The sequence below is a fragment of the Diabrotica undecimpunctata genome, chromosome 9 (genome assembly GCF_040954645.1).
Source record: "Diabrotica undecimpunctata isolate CICGRU chromosome 9, icDiaUnde3, whole genome shotgun sequence".
In the NCBI taxonomy this organism is placed as follows: domain Eukaryota; kingdom Metazoa; phylum Arthropoda; class Insecta; order Coleoptera; family Chrysomelidae; genus Diabrotica; species Diabrotica undecimpunctata.
Window position 1 is genome coordinate 71258573 of NC_092811.1, and position 19564 is coordinate 71278136.

The window sequence follows — 19564 nt, forward strand, 5'->3', positions numbered from 1 at the left end:
CGGGGACATTCAAAACATCATTCAAATGCCCAACACCAGCAACTTCCTCCAATCTCATTCTCTCCTGATCCGATAGTCGAAATCCTGTCTCACCATAAAGTGCGTTAAAACGGTTCAAATTCAAGAAAAACTGAAGCCATGGCGGCGCCAGATAGGAAATTAAAGCTTGTATAGCATCAGCCTTGTTTCGGAATCGAACAGCGTCAGTAAGACACCTCATTATGATACCTAAAATCGGCGGTCTGGGTATATCGTTTACATCCATCAAATCTTGTACTACTAGAAAGCCTCCCAAGCCAGCATATACGGGGAGTTCATTCACTCCGTTATATAAAGGGTTAACGATGTTCATCATACCATTTGTTTGACTATTGCACCACCCGTTACCGTCTACGTCATGATGAGTTTATAGCTCCAACCATACACCACCTCCAAACGGGATCGGGAAACCACAGAAAACAGATTCTTGTGGTTGTTCACCACGAGGTGAGAAGGTTTGTTGGTTTTCTGTTTGGTTAGGCATTTGAGTTTGTGCCAGAATTTACCGCCCTCACGGTAATCAAGGCTGGAGGTAGCTGCAATGCATTGACTGGTCTGCAGATTGTTAACCTGCAGTTTGATTACCGCAGATATACGATTATATTCTGTTTTGACCAAGGGGTTGCGGGTATGTTGAAACTGACGGAGAAGTCGTCTCTTGTTTGATTTTATCGATGATAAATTGTGGTAGAGGTGGTTTTCTAGGGTTGATGACCCTCTTAGGAACTGATAGATCAATTGCTTGATTTATCAGATCGGAAATAACCGTGATACCATGATCGATATCATCAGAGTGTAAGTTGCCTAACTCAGGAGTATTATCTGATAGGAAGGTTTTAAGCAGTTCCCAGTTGGCGCGTTTGTAGTCTCTTAAGTAGATGATCAACACGGCCATGACTACCAGCATAGGGAAAATAATGTGTTAGAGAGAGACGTCGCATTTCGTGACGGCCATGACTACCAGCATAGGGAAAACAATGTGTTAGAGAGAGACGTCGCATTTCGTGACGTACTGGCGACGTCCGAGCGCGGTGCGCGATCCTATTTTTAGGTGGGTCGTACGGTGCGCGAACCAGATGTGCGGTCGGTACCTTAATTTTTTCACGCGTTGCATCGGGATCTCGTAGATATGAAGGGCGCGGCTGTTTAACAGACCTCAAATGAAAGCGTTGGTGGCACAGAGAAGCCAACTATTAATTCTTCTGTCAAAGTTTAATTCTTCTTAAAGTTCCATCTCCTATCGGAGGTTGGATATCATAACGGCTATGGTCACTTTGTTGGCTGCTGCTCTGAAAAGTTGTAGTGAACTACAGTTAAACCATTCTCTAAGGTTCTTCAGCCAGGAGATGCGTCTTCTTCCTATGCTTCTTCTTCCTTGGATCCTTCCTTGCATAATAATTCTCAGCAGCTCATATTTTTCTCCTCTGGTTATGTGACCCAAATATTCTAGTTTTCTTCTTTTTATGCTGTTCATAATTTCTAACTCCTTATTTAGACGTCGTAGTACCTCAGCATTGGTAATCCTTTGAACCCACTGAATTTTTAATATTCTTCTGTAACACCACATTTCGAACGCTTCTATTTTCCTTATGTGTTGTTTCTTCAATGTCCAAGCTTCCATTCCGTATAGTAATATAGAAAATATGTAACATCTTAGAGCCCTCAATCTGAGATGCAACTGAAGGTCTCTGTTGGTAAGCATTGTCTTCATTTTCACAAATGCTTGCCTTGCAGTTTCAATTCGGACTTTGATTTCTCTGCTTTGGTCATTTTTGTCATCAACCCAGGTTCCCAGATATTTATATGTCTCTACTTTTTCTATTTGGGTTTGCTCTATCATTAATCTTTCATTTCCCTGTTGCGTTTTTGAGACAATCATAAATTTAGTTTTTCTCTTATTTATTTTTAGTCCGTATCTAATGCAATAATCGTTAATTCTATTTACCAATTCTTGTAGCGATTCCAGGGTGTCTGCCATTATAACGGTGTCATCAGCGAATCTTATGTTATTTACTATTCTTCCGTTTACAGAGATTCCATCACCCAGATCCGCTATCGCTTCCTGGAATATGGCTTCACTGTACACGTTAAACAGTAATGGTGACAGAACACAGCTCTGTCTTACTCCTCTCTTTATATCTATATTTTCGGACTTTTGTTCTTCTATCTTTATATTGGCCTTTTGATTCCAATACAGATTGATAATGATTCGTAAGTCTCGTCTGTCTATATCTCTGTTTCTCAGTATTTCTATTAGTTTTTCATGTCGGGCCCTGTCGAATGCCTTCTCGAAGTCGATAAAACAGGAATAAATATCTAGGTTCATATCTAAGCATCTTTGAGAGAGGACATTAAAAGCAAACAATGCCTCTCGCGTTCCCAAACCCTTGCGGAACCCAAACTGAGTATCATCCATATCATCTTCTAGTTTTCTATATAATCTTCCATGAATCACCTTTAGAAATATTTTTGAGGGTATGGCTTATTAGTGATATTGTCCTATAGTCTGAACAATCTTTGGCATATACTGTTTTTGGTATTGCTACAAAGGTGGACACCAACCATTCCTGTGGGATTTTTCCAGTTTTATATACTTCATTAAATAGGTCCAGAAGTACAGGTAGAGTTTCATCGTCTAGACATTTCAGTAGTTCCGCAGGTATTTCGTCTGGACCTACAGTTTTTCCGTTTTTTGCGTTTCGTATTGCTTGTTCGATTTCCTCTATTATGATCTCTGGCCCCGTTTCGCTGTCGATTTCTTCCGGTTCTTGCCGATTATCCTCAAACAGATCTGTTATGTATGTCTTCCATTTTTTTAATTTCTCTTTAATTTCTATAATGATTTTTCCATTTGCGTCTTTCAGAAGGGCATCTTTCTTTTTTCTCAGTGTATTTGTCATTTCCTTTATTTTCTTATGCATGTTAAAGCTATCATACTGTTTAGCATATGCCTCTATTTTACTGCATTGATTAGCAAGCCAGGTGGTTTTGGCCTCTTTTATTTTCTTTCCTATCAATCTCTGTAGTTCCTTGTATTTTGCTTTACTCCTGCCTTTATGTTTCCTTCTTTCCTCCATTAGATCTAAGATTTCTGAAGTCATCCATCTCTGTTTTTTCTTATTTTTGTCTGCAGTAGCTTTTCTCCTGCCTTTATTAAAGTTTCCTGTACCATGTTCCATTTGTCATTAACATCTGTTGTTTTTATCACGTCTTGTTTGATTTTCTTTAAGTTATCATTTATTTCTTGTTTTAAGCTCTGACGTATAGGTTCTTCTTTTATCTTTGAGACATCAAACCGTGGTATATTTGTTTGTTTTTGGATCTTCTTCAATTTTATCTGCATTACGCCTACTAATGGATTATGGTCTGAATTTATGTCAGCTCCGGGGTATGTTCTCAGAGACTTTATAGCGTTTTTATATCTAGATTTTATTAAAATGTAATCTATCTGGTTTCGAACAATGTTGTCTTCTGAATCCGCAGGTGATTTCCAAGTATAAAGTCTTCTTTTAGGTAATTTAAAATTTGTATTCATTATTACCATCTCCTCGCTTTGGCAGAATTCGACAAGTCTGTCCCCTCTTTCATTTCTTTCTCCCAAGCCAAATTCCCCCACGCATCCGTCCACTTTTCCTTTTCCAACCTTGGCGTTGAAATCTCCCATCACCAACAATATATCATCTTTTTTTGTGGATCTTATGATTTCGTTCAATTGCATGTAGAACCTCTCTATCTCGGTCTCATCTTTGTCGGCAGTTGGTGCATATATAACTCCATATCGATGTCTTGGATCATTGTTACCAACGTAATACATCATGCCATTGTTTGTGGCTAGTTTTCCTGAATCGGGCCATTGAACATCGCTGATACCTAATATATTTATCTTAAGGCGATCCATTTCAGCTATTAGGTTGTCCAGCTTACCTGGTTGATATAAACTCTTCACGTTCCATGTGGCCAGTCTTAGGGTGCGTCCTTTTTCTATTTTCTCTAAACCAATGCTTTTCTTGGTTTCCTTCTGATTATGAGGGTTTCGCTTGCTGACGACCTGAGAGGCCTCATATTCTTCAAGTGTACCTCTCCTGCCGGATCTTGGTTTCCGACTGCCATGATCAGTAAGGTGTCTTTGGGTTTCTGCAAACGCCATTATGATTTTCTAGGAATGTCATTTGAGACCTTTAATACAGTGGTTTTCCGTTCCCTTCCGTATCTTTATGCCGTTGACTACTTAATAGTTCCTCCGCCTTCGAAGCCGATTTCTCAACTCCAGGCCAAAAGGTGCCCTACCACTTACCAACTCATCCGCCCGAAGCCGTTGGTCAGTAAGTGTGGGATTGCTTATACCGGCAATCGCTCGGTAAAATTTTCGCCATATCTGGCTACCCTCACTTAGTTTAGCCTGCAGACCAATGCAGTTGCCCGGGGTGTGGCACGTGGAGCCGTAAGTGAGAGTTAGCTGTCTTATGAGGACCAGTTATCAAGAACCATCTCCCGTCTATGACGCTCGATGTGGTCGTTCCGATAAAAGGTGCTACCTCTATAACACAACTCTACACCCCCAAAGTTTAATAGTAACTTGCAATTCGTCTTCTTTTCCGTATAGTGCCTAACAGAACATGACATTCGACGCAGGACGTGGCAGTCGACGCAGAATGTGACATTCGGCGTAAAATGTCACGTGAAATGACGTGACATTCGACGTGAAATAACGTGAATGACATGACATTCGACGTGAAATGTCAAATTCGACGCAGGACATGGCAACGCAAGGCGTCGCTTGACATAAAACGTAATATTCGACATAGGACATATTCAGTAGTAATATGAATCCCTTCGAGTACATACATAGAGTAATGGAATTTCAAAGTAGACTTAATCAATTAAAGAAAGACATTAAATCGTATGAGGATTTTAAACAAATTACAAGACAATTAGATAGCCTGCATATTGACAACAAAACGTGGAAACTGGAAGAGGTGAATCTACAGCAGCATCAAGACACCTGGATTTACGCATGTAGAAAACTACCACCAGCTACATATCCATTAAGACGTATTTAACCAACACCATGGGTGTCAACAACAACACCAGCGAGCATATGAAAAGTGAAATAGACAATGTCTATGCAATGTCTTGTGTAATATTAGCATCTGTATTTATCTTAATTTTAAAAATTATATTTAAAATTGTAAGGAGAAAATTAGAATCTTCATGTAATATAAGACTCGATCAATAAAGTGTTTTAAATAAAAATCGTTTAATTTCTAATATATTTATTTATACATATAAAAAATTACAATGGTATTATGTTATTGGCAAACCAGTGACGTAGACGATCCACATTTCTTTCGGTGCATGAAAATAATCCAGTGGCATGACATGGGTTTGCAGTAGGACCAACGTTTCCAGTAGCACGAGACGTACCATCAAACTTGCAAACATCAATAATAGGGGGAAAAACTCCAAAAACGTAACGTTTCTTATCCAAATATTCTGCTTTTTGTTCTCCTCTAACGTAGATGTAATCTGCTGAATACAACAACTTGGTTTCTAGTATTTCATTGATTTTGGACAATTCTACTTGTCCATCAGAGTATCGAATTCCAAGCAGTTTTTTCTCCACATATGATGCAGTCTTTTTATCCTCATTACTTAGCGCATTAAATGGTTTCTGTGACAAAAAGATGTAATGGCTTCGTTTAAAACCAATTTCAATGGTAAGTTCTTTGGGAACAAACCATCCGTCCACATTGAATCCCTGAATGTCTACGAATGCTACTCTCATGATGACTGCTCGTGTACTACTGACACTTTATGCATCTAATTTAGACTTTTTACAATTTCGCTGAGAGGGAAGTACTCCATTACGCAATCGTGAATTATAATGCAGTAGACTTTGGTATTTTCAGGAAAACCATTATTCGCTTCAATATCGAGTTTTACGTCAACAGTGGATGCTTTCATGCTTTCTTCTTGTTTTGAACAATCGATGACGAACAATGCGTGATTCTTGAAAGCTGAGAAATCGAGCAGAGGACGCTTTTGTTGGGAATGTATGTAGCTAGGATAGAATTCAGTATAATTGAAATAGGCCTCATTGTAGTCAGTTTTGCTAAAATCCAACTGCATTCTCTCGTTCGGCCAATATTCTCCATTTAAGGATAATCTGATACTTTGAATATCAACATTGTCAAATAAGGTGGGATCGCTGAATTCTTGTCACGTTTGTTGGTTTGAAAGAAAACAATGACATAACGAGGTCTTTCAACTGATGTGCTAGTTTTAACGGCCCAAACTTCACGTCTAGCGCCTTTGGTAATGGCAGGTAATTCATGTAATTCCCACTTTCTAAATGGAATAACTATAGGTTGATCTTGTTGAATGGATTTCATAAGTTCCAATTTAATATCATCATTGGGAAATATGTGCTTGACTCTAAGCTCAATGTTAGTGATGTTAATCTTAACAGTTGTAACTTGAGTTTTTTCTTTGACAACTATGCAATCGTTGTCGTTTCGAGCTCGAACTAGTCTTATTGTTTGACAACCGCACGTAATCATTGGGTAATCATTGAAAATGTTGAATATATGTTTAAGAGGTATCTGTATGTTGAATGAATGATCTGCAGCGTGTAGAATGGGATCTTTAGGGTAATTCCAGCCTGCCATAACCATATAATTGGAATCTTCTTGAGTGTAACATGTCATGGCACGTACAGCACTTATGATACCAGGATCCCGCACTGTTTCCATCTCCCTTGCGCTTTCGCTGTACGTACACGAATCGAAAAGAAAAGCATCCACATTATTTGCTAGTTTGACGTCGCCAGTTCCGTTTATTGCGAGTGATCCTTTAATGCATAACAAGGTTTCGCTCATTGCAAAGAACGAGTCGACTTGATTGATGCTAAATTCTACAATGTCATTGCAGTTGAATGATTTGATGGATGGTGCATATGTTCGGTATTCAGCATTTCGAATCGACTCGTCAAATATTGGCTTACGATAAATATCAAATATTGGAGGCATTATGCTGTTTGAACGTGATCGTTTTCCATACATAGTTGTCATGTTTTCAGTTTAAAACCAAGTGATTGTAAAAACAATTTGTTTGCAAACGTAAGATGTTGCCGCTTAGACGAGGACGTAAGATGTTGCCGCTTAGACGGTTGCACAACTAATGGTGTACTATGGGCAGTAGATTGCCTTATTAATAATCCTATTTCCCTCTTGATCTAAGTTCCAACAACAATGTGCTCTGTTCTCCTCTAAAGTTTACTGGTCGTCCTTCTTGATCGACAGCCAACACTGTGATATTGGTAATTTCTCGTTGCGGTACAACAGGTAAATACAACAAATTGTGTGGAGTTTCGTCAATTGCGTACCCAGGATTTGATTGTATGACAAATTCGTAGATCGTGTGAGCAGATCTGTTACCATCGAAGGCTCCGGTACTAATGTTGCATTCAAAGCGTATGCTAGATACTTTAATAATCCTAACAGGTCGATCTGAAGAATGTGTCTGTCCAGAATTTAGTATTGCAGGAGAAAATCCCAATACTGCACCAAGACTGTCAGGTTGCTTAAACGAAATCTTATATTTGCTGAAAATTTGACACTGCAACGTGTTATGGTTAGCTTTTAGACTAAATATCGTTTCTGGTTTAAGCACATTATCAGCACCCAATTTCTGTTGTATGTATTCTTCAATATCAGCAATTTCATAACATCCATTGGGGAAATCAAATTGTTACAATTTGTTTTTGTCATTGTAGTAATAAAACTTGGTATTTTCAATGTTTGGTATACTATTGTAGGAATAGAAAAATCGAAGAGCTATCTCATAATCTTTATTCGGATCCAACACGATTGGCGTGGGAGGTTGAAATGAGAATATGTGATTGGTGCTGTCTACTCTCAACATCTGCGACATGATGACTGACTCACGTCAATGTATTAATAGATTATATTAGAAAAACAACAACAATTACTTTAATAGTTTTATTTGGTCCAAAGCAAGTTTATATAAATGACATGAAGCTTGAGAATCAGGTGGGCCATCCCAGTGAGTCCTCCAATCCGGTCTGTTATAATGTACGAAGCAGGGAAGTAGTATCTTCAGGTTAAATTCTCCTCGATATTTTTCAGGCAATTTATGCCATATTTTTAACAATTCTGTAGTTCGTACAGTTCGTATAATATAATCTAGCGGTATGTATTTTAGTTCCTCTTCACTGAATTCTGTAAAGCATTTTTTGTGAAACATATGGTCCATAAGCAGTTCTGTACTTTTAGTAGGCTCCATTATATAAAAACTTTAAGCATAAATGTCCACAAATAATTTGATTGTAGGTTTGATACTGATGGTTATTATAGGAAATGTTGGCACGTGCACCACCCAGATACTTAACAAGTTCTTTGGTCGGCTTCAAATGACCAAATGAATCGAAATACTCTACGTTGTTGTTTATCTTTCTGTATGCTACCCAATGTGTTCCGTTATGTGTGGACACATCCAAGTTTACTATTGCACATTCTCGTTGTCGAGGACCGTCTCTAGGCAGAGCGTCATTCATGAAAACACCTCGAAAATGTGGTATTTTAAGGATCTTCGCATAATGTGCAATCTCCACATCATATAGCGGACGATTGGGTAGCTTTATTGGAAGTTTTTTTTCAAATACAAGCCGAATCCACCTCTCGGTTTCTTACGTAGGTACAGACCCGAACCGATGTGTTCCATTGCCCTGTTATGGCGAATATCCTCCTCCAATTTCTTTTGGGCATTCTTAGCGTCGACTACTGTCTTCGCCACCCCAGCTGCACCCCCCGCTAAAGCCCACAAAGCGGAAAGGCCTACAAATAGAGGTATGAAAGGTTGGAAACCTCCAGATTTTAGTGGTAGTATTCGAGGAACATCAACTTCTTTACGACCACCAAGTCTTTTGATTATAGATTTTGCTATTCGTACAGCCGTCAAAGCAGTATCTGTTAACGATGCTCCTCTTTTCATGGACTTTGCAATTTTTGAGACAACATCTCGATTGAAAGAGTAACGACCTCGTCTTCCACGACGAGAGCATCCCATCCGCAACTTTCTTTTCGTTTTCATTCCGCCAGTTACGATTAAAGCAGCACTTTTTTCACCAATGCTAGCGTCTTTCGACTTGAAGCGCTCCCAAGCTCTATCCTCCAATTCTTTATCGGCCTTGTGGCGTTCTTCGAGAGATGAATGCTGCGAATAAGCGATATCGTGTCGTTTGCAAGCTACGTCTAATGGATTAATTCCTGGATCTCCACGTGCAAGACGTTTTTTTAGTTTTGTTCCAGGACCACAATACTGATAACCAGGAATATGTAGTTCAACTGGAAGTTTATTAATTAGAGAGTCCACGAGACCTCCTCCTTTAACGACCAACATTGGACTGATGTCATGCAAGTGGTGACATCTATAATATATATTACCGTATTTATGTACTACACTTGTCACATGATGAAGGTCGTTCAGCAAGAGCAGACGCTACCAATTGATAATTTGGACATTGTCCAGAAAACAACTAACAGTAAACATGGTAAATTGCTGCCGAATTCATTCAGAGCAATTATTTGCGGTCCAAGTGGGTGCGGCAAAACGAATGTAATGCTATCTCTTCTATTCAATCCGAATGGCGCCAAGTTTAAAAATGTCTATGTTTATTCCAAATCCCTCTTTCAACCGAAATACCAACTACTGCAAGATGTAATAGCGGAAGTTAAAGGTGTAGGATATTACCCATTTAAAGACAACGAAGAAATTATTAGTCCCAGCGAAGCTAAACCCCACTCTGTGTTTTTATTTGACGATGTTGCATGTGATGGACAGCAAAAGATTCGCGAGTATTATTCCATGTACCATACCAAACATATTCAAAAATACCGAAGCAGTTAATTAGAGACAACTGTAACATGATTGTACTATTCAAGCAAGACGAGATAAATTTAAAGCATGTATTTGATGAGCACGTATCGCCAGACATGTCATTTGATGAATTTAAAAAAATTTGTTCTGAATGTTGGCGAGATAGGTATGGTACTCTGGTAATTATAAAAGATTTGGCTCTCAATAATGGCCGATATCGCAAAGGATTTGATAAATATATAAAATTGTAAGGTAATTATTTAGTCGTTGACACAATGTCAGATGATACGGTTGCCATTGCCCTTCGCAAGAAGAAAGTCGCCGAATTGGCTAGATCAATTCGCAAAAAATATTTGGCATTGAAATTAGGCCGAACAGAACAAGATGAGTCCCTAAATAAACTGTTTAAACCACTCTCGAAACCTCTCAAAGATATTGCACAATCATAAAAAACGTTACATCATACTATCACTAACAAGTTTGATCAAGTTAAGAAAGAAGAAGTGAAAAAGGAGGAGGAGGAGGAGAATGGTGGTGATGATGATGATGTATTTCTTGATGCACCCGATCTAGCGATACCTGAAGAGAACATCATTCAAGAACCAATCGATATTCCGATGGATGCCACAGACGAATATATCGATCAATATCCTCCAATAAGTCACAAGTACATAAAAGAATATTGATAAAAGACGATAAAATTGATAAAAACTATGGTCCATTTTACGATTCTATTAGTGGTTGGATATTGGGAAAACGTCGAATAAACTTTGACAAACGCAATGTAGACATAATAATAATTCGGGAACGTGATTTAGAAGAACGTAGGTTAGGTGGTACGCCTGGTCTGTATCAACTTTTATTTTATGCCAACCCTGAACAGTATAATGATGAGGATTTACAAAAGTATAAAACACTGTTGAAAAACACAGAGATTCATCTGGATACTTTAGGACGTCTTAAAGGTTCCAGCGGAGAAAAATATCATTCTATTATTAAACCTCTATTTAAGCCATCTGATGCAGCAATGAAAAAGCATGCAACTCGATCAAACAAAAAGAACTCGAACACAGAACGAAAACATCAACACGATCATCGTCATCTACGGCCAAAGGAACGGGATTGGATGACTCTCGTTTAACATACAACACTGCACCCATGGAGTATATTTATTGGGATGATCCAAATGAGCTAGTTGAACGTCTTAAACTATTGGTGGCTTCGAAAGACGCCGGCAACACATCTCTCGACAACGAAATCGTAGCCATCATCAATGAACTAAAAGAAGCTAATATAATAGAGTAACTGGACATGACGACATCATTTCCACTATGAGTGTCGACAAATTCGGTCATCACTCTCGTAACAGTAGTAATGCTCAAAAGGTGGCACGAGTTACATTTCCACATACGTCTGACGGAAATATTAATGCCGAAAATTTGAAAATTTGCAATGTCAAGGATCCATCAGACAATGACGATGCTGCAACGAAAAAATACGTTGATGGACAAATCAATGAGTTACGTAATCTGCACCAAACACATAGTGTGTTGTTGCAGCAAAAAACAAATGACCTACAAGATTTAACCATCGGTCTAAACGATGTGAGAAAGGAGCTTCATATAACTACAGTTCCACTTCTCGGGCAAAATTTACAAAAAATAATTAAAGATGGTCTGGAAACACTAAGATGGCAAATATCTACAGGACTAAAGCATGCACAAGAAGATCTAGATAACATTAAAGCTACAGTAAGAGAAGAACTTCGTAAAACTATAGTTCCACTTCTCGAGCAAAAGATGCAAAACATAATCAAAGATGATCTGAATATACTAAAAAAGGATACGGAAAACAGTATAAATAAGTTAAAAGAAATAATCAAAGATGATTTGAATACACAGAAAAAGGATATGGAGAACAATCTAAAATCTGCTGCTGAAACAGTTGCAAGGCATACGATGTACGATATAAAGATGGAACAGAGGATAAAACAAGTGGAACAATCATTAAAAATCATAGTAGATAGCATTCATTCATGGGATATAGACAAACGCCTTAAAGTAGTAGAAGGTGCGATAAAATAATGTCTAAAGAAAAGAAAGAGGTGGTGTATGAGTTGCATAAACCAGCACGAAAAAACTATCCTCGTCGTCGAACAATAATCAAAGGAATCGATGACTTGTGGCAAATGGATTTGGCTGAAATGCGTCCTTATGCACACCAAAATAACAATTACAAACTAATACTAGTTGTAATTGATTGTTTTTCAAAATTTGTGTGGACACGTCCTCTAAAAACGAAGACTGGCGAGGAAATTACTCGGGCATTTTCGGATATTCTCGCTCATACTCGACGAGTCCCAAAAAACTTACAATCCGATCAGGGAACTGAATTTTACAACAGAAAATTTTAAAATTTAATGAACAAACACGAAATTAATCATTACAGCACCTACACGATTAAAAAAGCTGCCATTTGCGAAAGAGTTATTAGAACGTTGAAAACAAAGTTGTACAAGTATTTCAGTTTACATGGATCATACAAATGGTTAGATGCTCTACAAATAATTACCGAGGAATATAACAACTCAAAACACAGTAAAACAGGATACAAACCGTCTCAGGTTAACAAATCCAACGAAAAAACCATTTTAAACAAAAGTTATACTCATCTAAAGATTGCCGCTCCACGAAAGCTTAAAGTTGGCGACATTGTACGTGTATCAAAAACAAAACATTTCTTCGATAAGGCCTACACACCCAATTGGACTACTGAATTATTTAGAATTGCACAAGTTAAGATAACAAATCCTATAACGTATTTGCTCGAAGACATACAAGGTGCACCGATTAGCGGCGGGTTTTACGAAGAAGAATTGCAGAAAACATCAAACCCTGACATATACCTGGCCGAAAAAGTACTTAGACGAAAAGGCAATAAGATGTATGTGAAATGGTTAGGAATGGATAGCAAACACAACAGCTGGATAAATAAATCGAATATAGTTTGAGGATCTATATTTTAATACGCCGCGTAGACTTACACTTTTCCAAAAAGGCTTACAATTAACCACAAGGAGTGGGGGAATGGCCAAAGTATAAATTTAAGAGAAACTACGATGATCAGTTTACATTCACTTCATCAACGGTGTTCGAAAAACAGTAGTGACATGAGTTCTCAAGATAGTGGGTATTTTTCAGACGATATGCATATCAACGAAGGCTATAATCAAGAATTAGAAAGAATTTTGGAAAATTATGAGGCTGCTGCCAAATCAGAATTTTTCTACCTGCTTACAACAACATACACGTTATCGGGATATGAAATACAATGTGGTATAAGCCCTGCAAGATCTTTTACGCCTGCAGTGATTTTATCACAACAATATAAACCTAGCAGAATATCATTCAGCGTATACGAATGGTATTCCTTTATTTCAATCATCACACAACAACTAATTGATTTTTTTCAATCAACTGATGACAACGAGCACCAAACGTTTCCATGCCAAGAATACTGCACTGTTACCTCGATAGTTTACGATGATTGTAAATTCATTATTGTCAAGAAGCATGGTGTGGAGTACTATATGGATGAAGAAGTAGTGAAGCAAATTGTTGAACTTAGCACTATCGTGATATCGCCTCGTATACAGTTGTTAGAAAATTTGAACTTTTATGAATATTATTATAATGTTTTAGATTTTTGTAAAAATAGTGTAGTAGATAGTTTAAGCCTCCTGCAAATATTGTATGCGTTTTGTTCTATAACGCCAAATGATATGACAAATAATGCTCTTAGGGAATTCGTTTATTTTTATAAAATTAAGATAATTAATGATTTAAATAAATGATAAAATTATAAATTTAGAGTTTTTATTTCACATACATATACCTTTACATATCTTTACAATTACTATATTTACAATATTTTTTATTTAAATATACAGAAAAAGAGAGAGAGATAATTGCTTATGGATTAGACGTTGTCATTCATCTCAAAAGAATCAATATTACTGTCTACATCAGAGTCATCAAACCTGTTATTTCTAGGTATTTCATGTAATGCATTAACGCAAGACTCGTAATCTTTTAAATCGAATAAAACTTGTGCAAAACAACTATGGCACCAATAAAATTTTTGTTGATATACGCATTCAATGATCTCATCAGCATCATATATACTTTGTGAGTATGATCGTAACTCACAAGTAAAAATTTATTTAATAACTCATGGGCTTTTTTAAATGTAAAAAAACATGATTTGCATACGTTTAGGCGATGCTGCTGAAGCCAATATCCACTAACTCATACACAATAACTGGAGTGTTCATCTTCAAATATATTCCCCCAATCTGACTTTCCTAATACAGCATTTCTTAAATGTGGCGGTATTTGTTTAGAACAAGCAATGAATTCTATTCCTTTATATGAAGGAATAGGATCATTTTTAGCACTGTTTATCATCGCTTCCCATTTATATGAAGGAAATTTTTTTTAAATTATTTTTGTTAATTTCCACGGCAAGGGGGACTGCTCGATGAAATTTGATGCTGATACTATTGTTTCGCAAATTTTTTTGATTGACAACTCGGTCAATGATGGAGCATTCATCTATAACAAAAAAAATCTATTCTAAAATACTGTAATGTCCCCATGGTAGCGTTCTAAAACTATTTGAAATTAAATATCTTTTATCGTCATAAGGACTTAGCGCAATTTTTGTTTGTTCTATACTATAAACGTTATGGCTATATGACCGAATGGAACGTTGAGTAGCAGTTTGTTCCTTAAAATGATTTAAACAATTTACATAATCATTGAATTTTATCACATTTGTTACTACATTATGTTTAGTTCCTTTTGCTTTTTTAGTAACTCGGCCTGATTGAACTTTAAAAGTATACATTTTTGAACGTAATCCCACAAACTGTCATAATTTCCCCTTTATTTTCATCTTTCATTACTCCCAAAACTTTTTTATTTACGCGAGGAATATTATAAATATTATCTGCAGCGTAATCAGATGTATCAAATTTTGATATATCTGATTTTATTACTTCCTCATATGCATCATCACAGTATAGTTCATAAATAAAACTATCAGTATCCATATACATTAAATTACATTTATCAGCGCCCAATTTTGGGAGCATATAGTCGTAATGAAATTGGTACATACATAACTTTGATATATCTAAAACAGTCATGCCAATGTATAAAGGTTTATTAAAAACTAGATCTGATTTAATCAGTTCTATAGCTACTAAATTTTCATTAAATATTTTTCTGCTGTGAAACCGTACACTAGAAATTAAATTTTTAGCACCATACCGTCCATTCCATGATCTGACTAATTTTACTATTCGATGTTTCCGGATGTTCTCCATAGTCCTACCAAATATGCTATTATTGGCCAACTTATACAGGTTTTTTTCAAAATCGTTCGCAGCTGTAGCTCGTAGTTGTGTATTTAATTCGATGTAGGGCCGCAGCCAGGCAGACTGTTTAAATTTTAAAATTTTGTGAATCTTTTTTAAAACTAATCCATTAGCCAACATTTGTTTTAAATTTCTATAATGAACGATATATTCTTTTTTATTATAAAGTGTTGTCATTAGTTTCGAATGATTTGAACCCGCAGCTTTACGGTGTTCAGCAGCGAATGGAAAATCTGAGTGCAGATCATGTAATTTGCGAGGATATTCCAAGTCAACTTGTAACATGTACCCTACGGGAGAGTCATCTGGTACAGACATAACATCAAAGTCTTTGTCATCCATCCATTCGAACCCTTCGTAGGGCAATGGCTCTCCCATTGCCCACCCATATAAATTATTGACGTCAAAATACATTAAGTACTTTGAGGGCTTTGTAGGATCATATTTAGGCATGTACTTATTATTAGCTTTTGACAATCTACCGCTACATACTGAAATTCCTCCACGAATTGCTTTCTCAATAAACATTATCATGCCAACGTCACGCAATAACACTAGTTTACACCTTACGTATTTCAACATACAATCCCAAGAATAACCTGGCATTGTGTAGTACCACCCTGAATCTAAACCATAAGTTATTGTGCATTTTTTTCGAAAATTTTCAAAAACATCTGCCAACACCAAAATATCAGTCTGTAAGTACAAATCTAAATATTGACCTAAATTAGCAACGCTAAATTCATCCCAAACTGTTTTAGCATGAGAATACTGTTCATCTGCAAGACCCTTATCGTTTAGTTTATTATAAAATGCCTCTATCGGAGGTAAATCGGTAATGTTTAATTTTTCCCAACAATATATAAAATCATAACAAAAAACCCCTTTTTTAGTTATTAATTTAAATTTTTCGTCACTTAAATTGCCAAATTCTCGTTTAAAAATTATAAAGCCATTTTTATCTAATGTTGATGCTAACTCATCTAAAGAGGTCCCTAAAAATCTTAATGAATCAATAAATCGAAATTTTATGTTAGTAACTGCGTCGTTAAGTGTAAATGAAATGTATTTTTCTTTATTGACTGGTAGTAGACTAAAATCTCCTTTTTTACTTAATTCTGAAATTATAAAATTGCTATCATAGCCACTCAGATTGTGAAAAATCAGGGGGACGACAAATATTTTTTTAAAATTTAAATTACATGCCTGGTGGGCGAAATTTCTGAACGCTCCTTTAAAATGATCGTGATCTCTGATAACGATATCTGTAGAAGAAAAACATTTTTCGCATATGTGACACACTGTAGCCCCACAAGTACTTGGTTTTTCCTCCATTGGTATAATTGTCTTCATTTTTGAATAAATACTTTGAGCTAAATTTGGCATTTCATTAGCAAACCAATCCATGCAGTCAATGCCTGTATAGCTCTTATAAAAAGACAACTTTTCATCATAACTACATTTTACATAGTATCCGGCACTATACGGAATATGTTTTTGATATTTTTTAGTAGAATGAGATGTTTGGTGATCTGTAACTTTTTCTAGCATGCACTCAAAATCTGCATATATAACAATCGGCGTTGTTTGTTTATAAGTATAATTTTTAAAACTAACAGCTTCATATTTAGGAAATGACATTTTACAATTATTAATATCTGCACACATTTTTTCATGTTCAGACAATTTCCCTTCAGTTGAAAAATAATTTAAGCATCTATTACAAAGAAATAATTTGGTCTTTCTTTTATTTACTTGTCTAGAAGTTAATCTAGACAAGTTCGTAATGTGGCAGTAGTGGTACTTAATTTCAGAATTATCATTATCTACTGGAGGTGCTTCATAATCGTTTAATTTAGGAAAATACTGATTTTGAATTAAAAGAAGATTTACGTGTTTGGCAACTACTGTTTTAGTTAATCTTGCTGGATATACTGCGAAAAATGACTTTTCATTATTTTCTATCAATTCTAAAGCATATACATTGACGGAAACATTATTTAATTTTTCAAATTTTGAAATTTGATGTAACGGCATTGGTGCCTCCAAGTCTTCTGTTTTTAATACAGTACTGTACCATGGATATGAGGATGTACGTTCTTTATGTAGTTTAGCCGGATAAAGGGCACTAACTATTGCCCAATAAAAACATGCCTGATCTGAATTTTTTACATTAATACAAGCACGCTTTTTTTGAATAGACTCTGGGAGTTTAATATAAGATGAACCATTTCCAATTTCATATCGATTAATATTTACTTCTAAAGATACAATTTTATTTAATGCAAAACCCGAGTCCTTCTCCTGAAATTCTGATAACTTATTATTTATTTTATCTTTAACATTCTCAAAAAACCATCGCTCTGTATCAGTAGATATGTTTAATATAGCATTTTTTGTATTAAAATAATTAAAAGTTAAAATTTCCTCCTCCCCAGATTTTTTAATAAATTCTCCGCAAAAACAAACATTAACTTTAACAACTTTATCTGCTTTTAAAATTTTTCTGATTTTATTTTTAAAAATAATATAACAATCATTTAGGAAATATGCTAGGTCCTTATGGTATAAATTAATTATAACTCCAGTTTTAATTCGACTATTGAACGCGGAAACAACATTTTCCCATTTAACTCTTGTTTTTAGTTTATTGTCTAGTCCCATACCTACATGTCTATTTAAAATACTTTGTTTAAAATGTCCGACATGTGTTTGCCGTTTTCTAATTGTACCTATAGGCAAATTGCGTTTTTTAAATACTTTATTGCAAGTTTTAATTTGTTTCGTTATGCGTTTCAACCAAACTTCTTCGTCTTTAGCTGTAAATTTATCAAAAACTATCTTTCTGACTCTTTTGATGAATAACAATAAATTTTCACATTGTTTAACAATATCCATAATGCTTACCTCTCTCTCTTTCTCTCAGTATTTTCAATTAGACGATTTGAATGATGGCATCGGTTGGTATTTTTCAATTAGACGATTTTGAATGATGACATCGGTTGGTATTTGCTCCCGATGTCCACCTGGCCTTGAAATACTAGGGAATATTTTCCGCTCGCAAACTCTCCGATGACGGGACTGTAGGTCTCTGTTACTCTAGGCGGTAAAAAAACCACTTCTCCCAAATCTAGCAGAACGACCTTACCAAATGTCGTGTTCACAATTCGGGCTTCTTTAATTGGCACTGGAATGTTGACCGCCAAGTCTTTAAGTTTCTTCACAGGTTTTCTCGCTGCAACGACAGATGTCGAATTAATTTTTGTTAAATCCATCTGAAATGAAAGAATAATATACTAGCAGAGCAGAAAGTTGCAAAATCAAAAGGGAAACACCGAAAAGATTTACGACATGAATAAGAGGAAAATAAACAGTAAAACAGGAATAATTACCAATTATTTAATGCAACTACAGATGCTGAATTGATTTTTACATAGAATACAAAAACATAAAAGTAAAAAGACCAAATGCTAATCTGAAATAAACGAATAATGCACTAGCAAAGCAGAAAAGTTGCAAAATCAAAAGAGAATCACCAGAAAAAGATTTATAACATGAAAAGAGGAAAATGAACAGTAAAACAAACATAATTGACAATTATTTAATGCAACTACAGATGCTGAATTGATTTTTATATAGAATACAAAAAACATAAAAGTAAAAAGACAAAATGCTAACGTCTTTTTTGTAGACAGTTATTGCAACTACAGATGCTGAATTTTTATCAAATCTCGGAATGTTATAAACAGCAGAGCAAACAACATCTAATTAAAAAAAGAATAAATCTTGATTTTGGCACAGAATAATTACGAAAAACATAAAAAGTAAAAAAAGTCAAAATGCTGTCGTCTTTTTTCTAGACAGTTATTGCAACTACAGATGCTGAATTTTTTATTAAATCTCGGAATGTTATAAACAGCAAAGCAAACAACATTTAATTCAAAAAAGAATAAATCTTGATTTTGGCACAGAATAATTACGAAAAACATAAAAAGTAAAAAAAAGACAAAATGCTGTCGTCATTTTTGTAGACAGTTATTTACTGTAACTACAGATGATGAATTTTTATTAAATCTCAGAATGTTATAAACAGCAGAACAGAAAATATCTAATTGTATTTAAAATAAAAATCTTAAAATATTTAATACAGAATAATTACGAGGAAAATAAAAAGTAAAACAGAAATTA

General features: G+C 35.6%; 2 protein-coding genes across 2 annotated transcripts; both read right to left on the reverse strand.

Annotated features, from left to right (window-relative positions):
- Window positions 1-2337: 2337 nt before the first annotated feature.
- On the reverse strand, window positions 2338-3802 carry LOC140449673 (uncharacterized). The gene is made up of 2 exons (XM_072542945.1): window positions 3683-3802; window positions 2338-3545 (listed from the first exon to the last, which is right to left on the reverse strand). Exon 2 carries the CDS (start codon window positions 3216-3218, stop codon window positions 2472-2474), a length of 747 nt encoding a protein of 248 aa, XP_072399046.1. The 5' UTR covers window positions 3219-3545; window positions 3683-3802; the 3' UTR covers window positions 2338-2471.
- A 2392-nt stretch (window positions 3803-6194) lies between these two features.
- LOC140451124 (uncharacterized) lies at window positions 6195-6917 on the reverse strand. The gene has a single exon (XM_072544853.1). The coding sequence runs from the start codon at window positions 6915-6917 to the stop codon at window positions 6195-6197; it is 723 nt and encodes a 240-aa protein (XP_072400954.1).
- Window positions 6918-19564: the final 12647 nt, after the last annotated feature.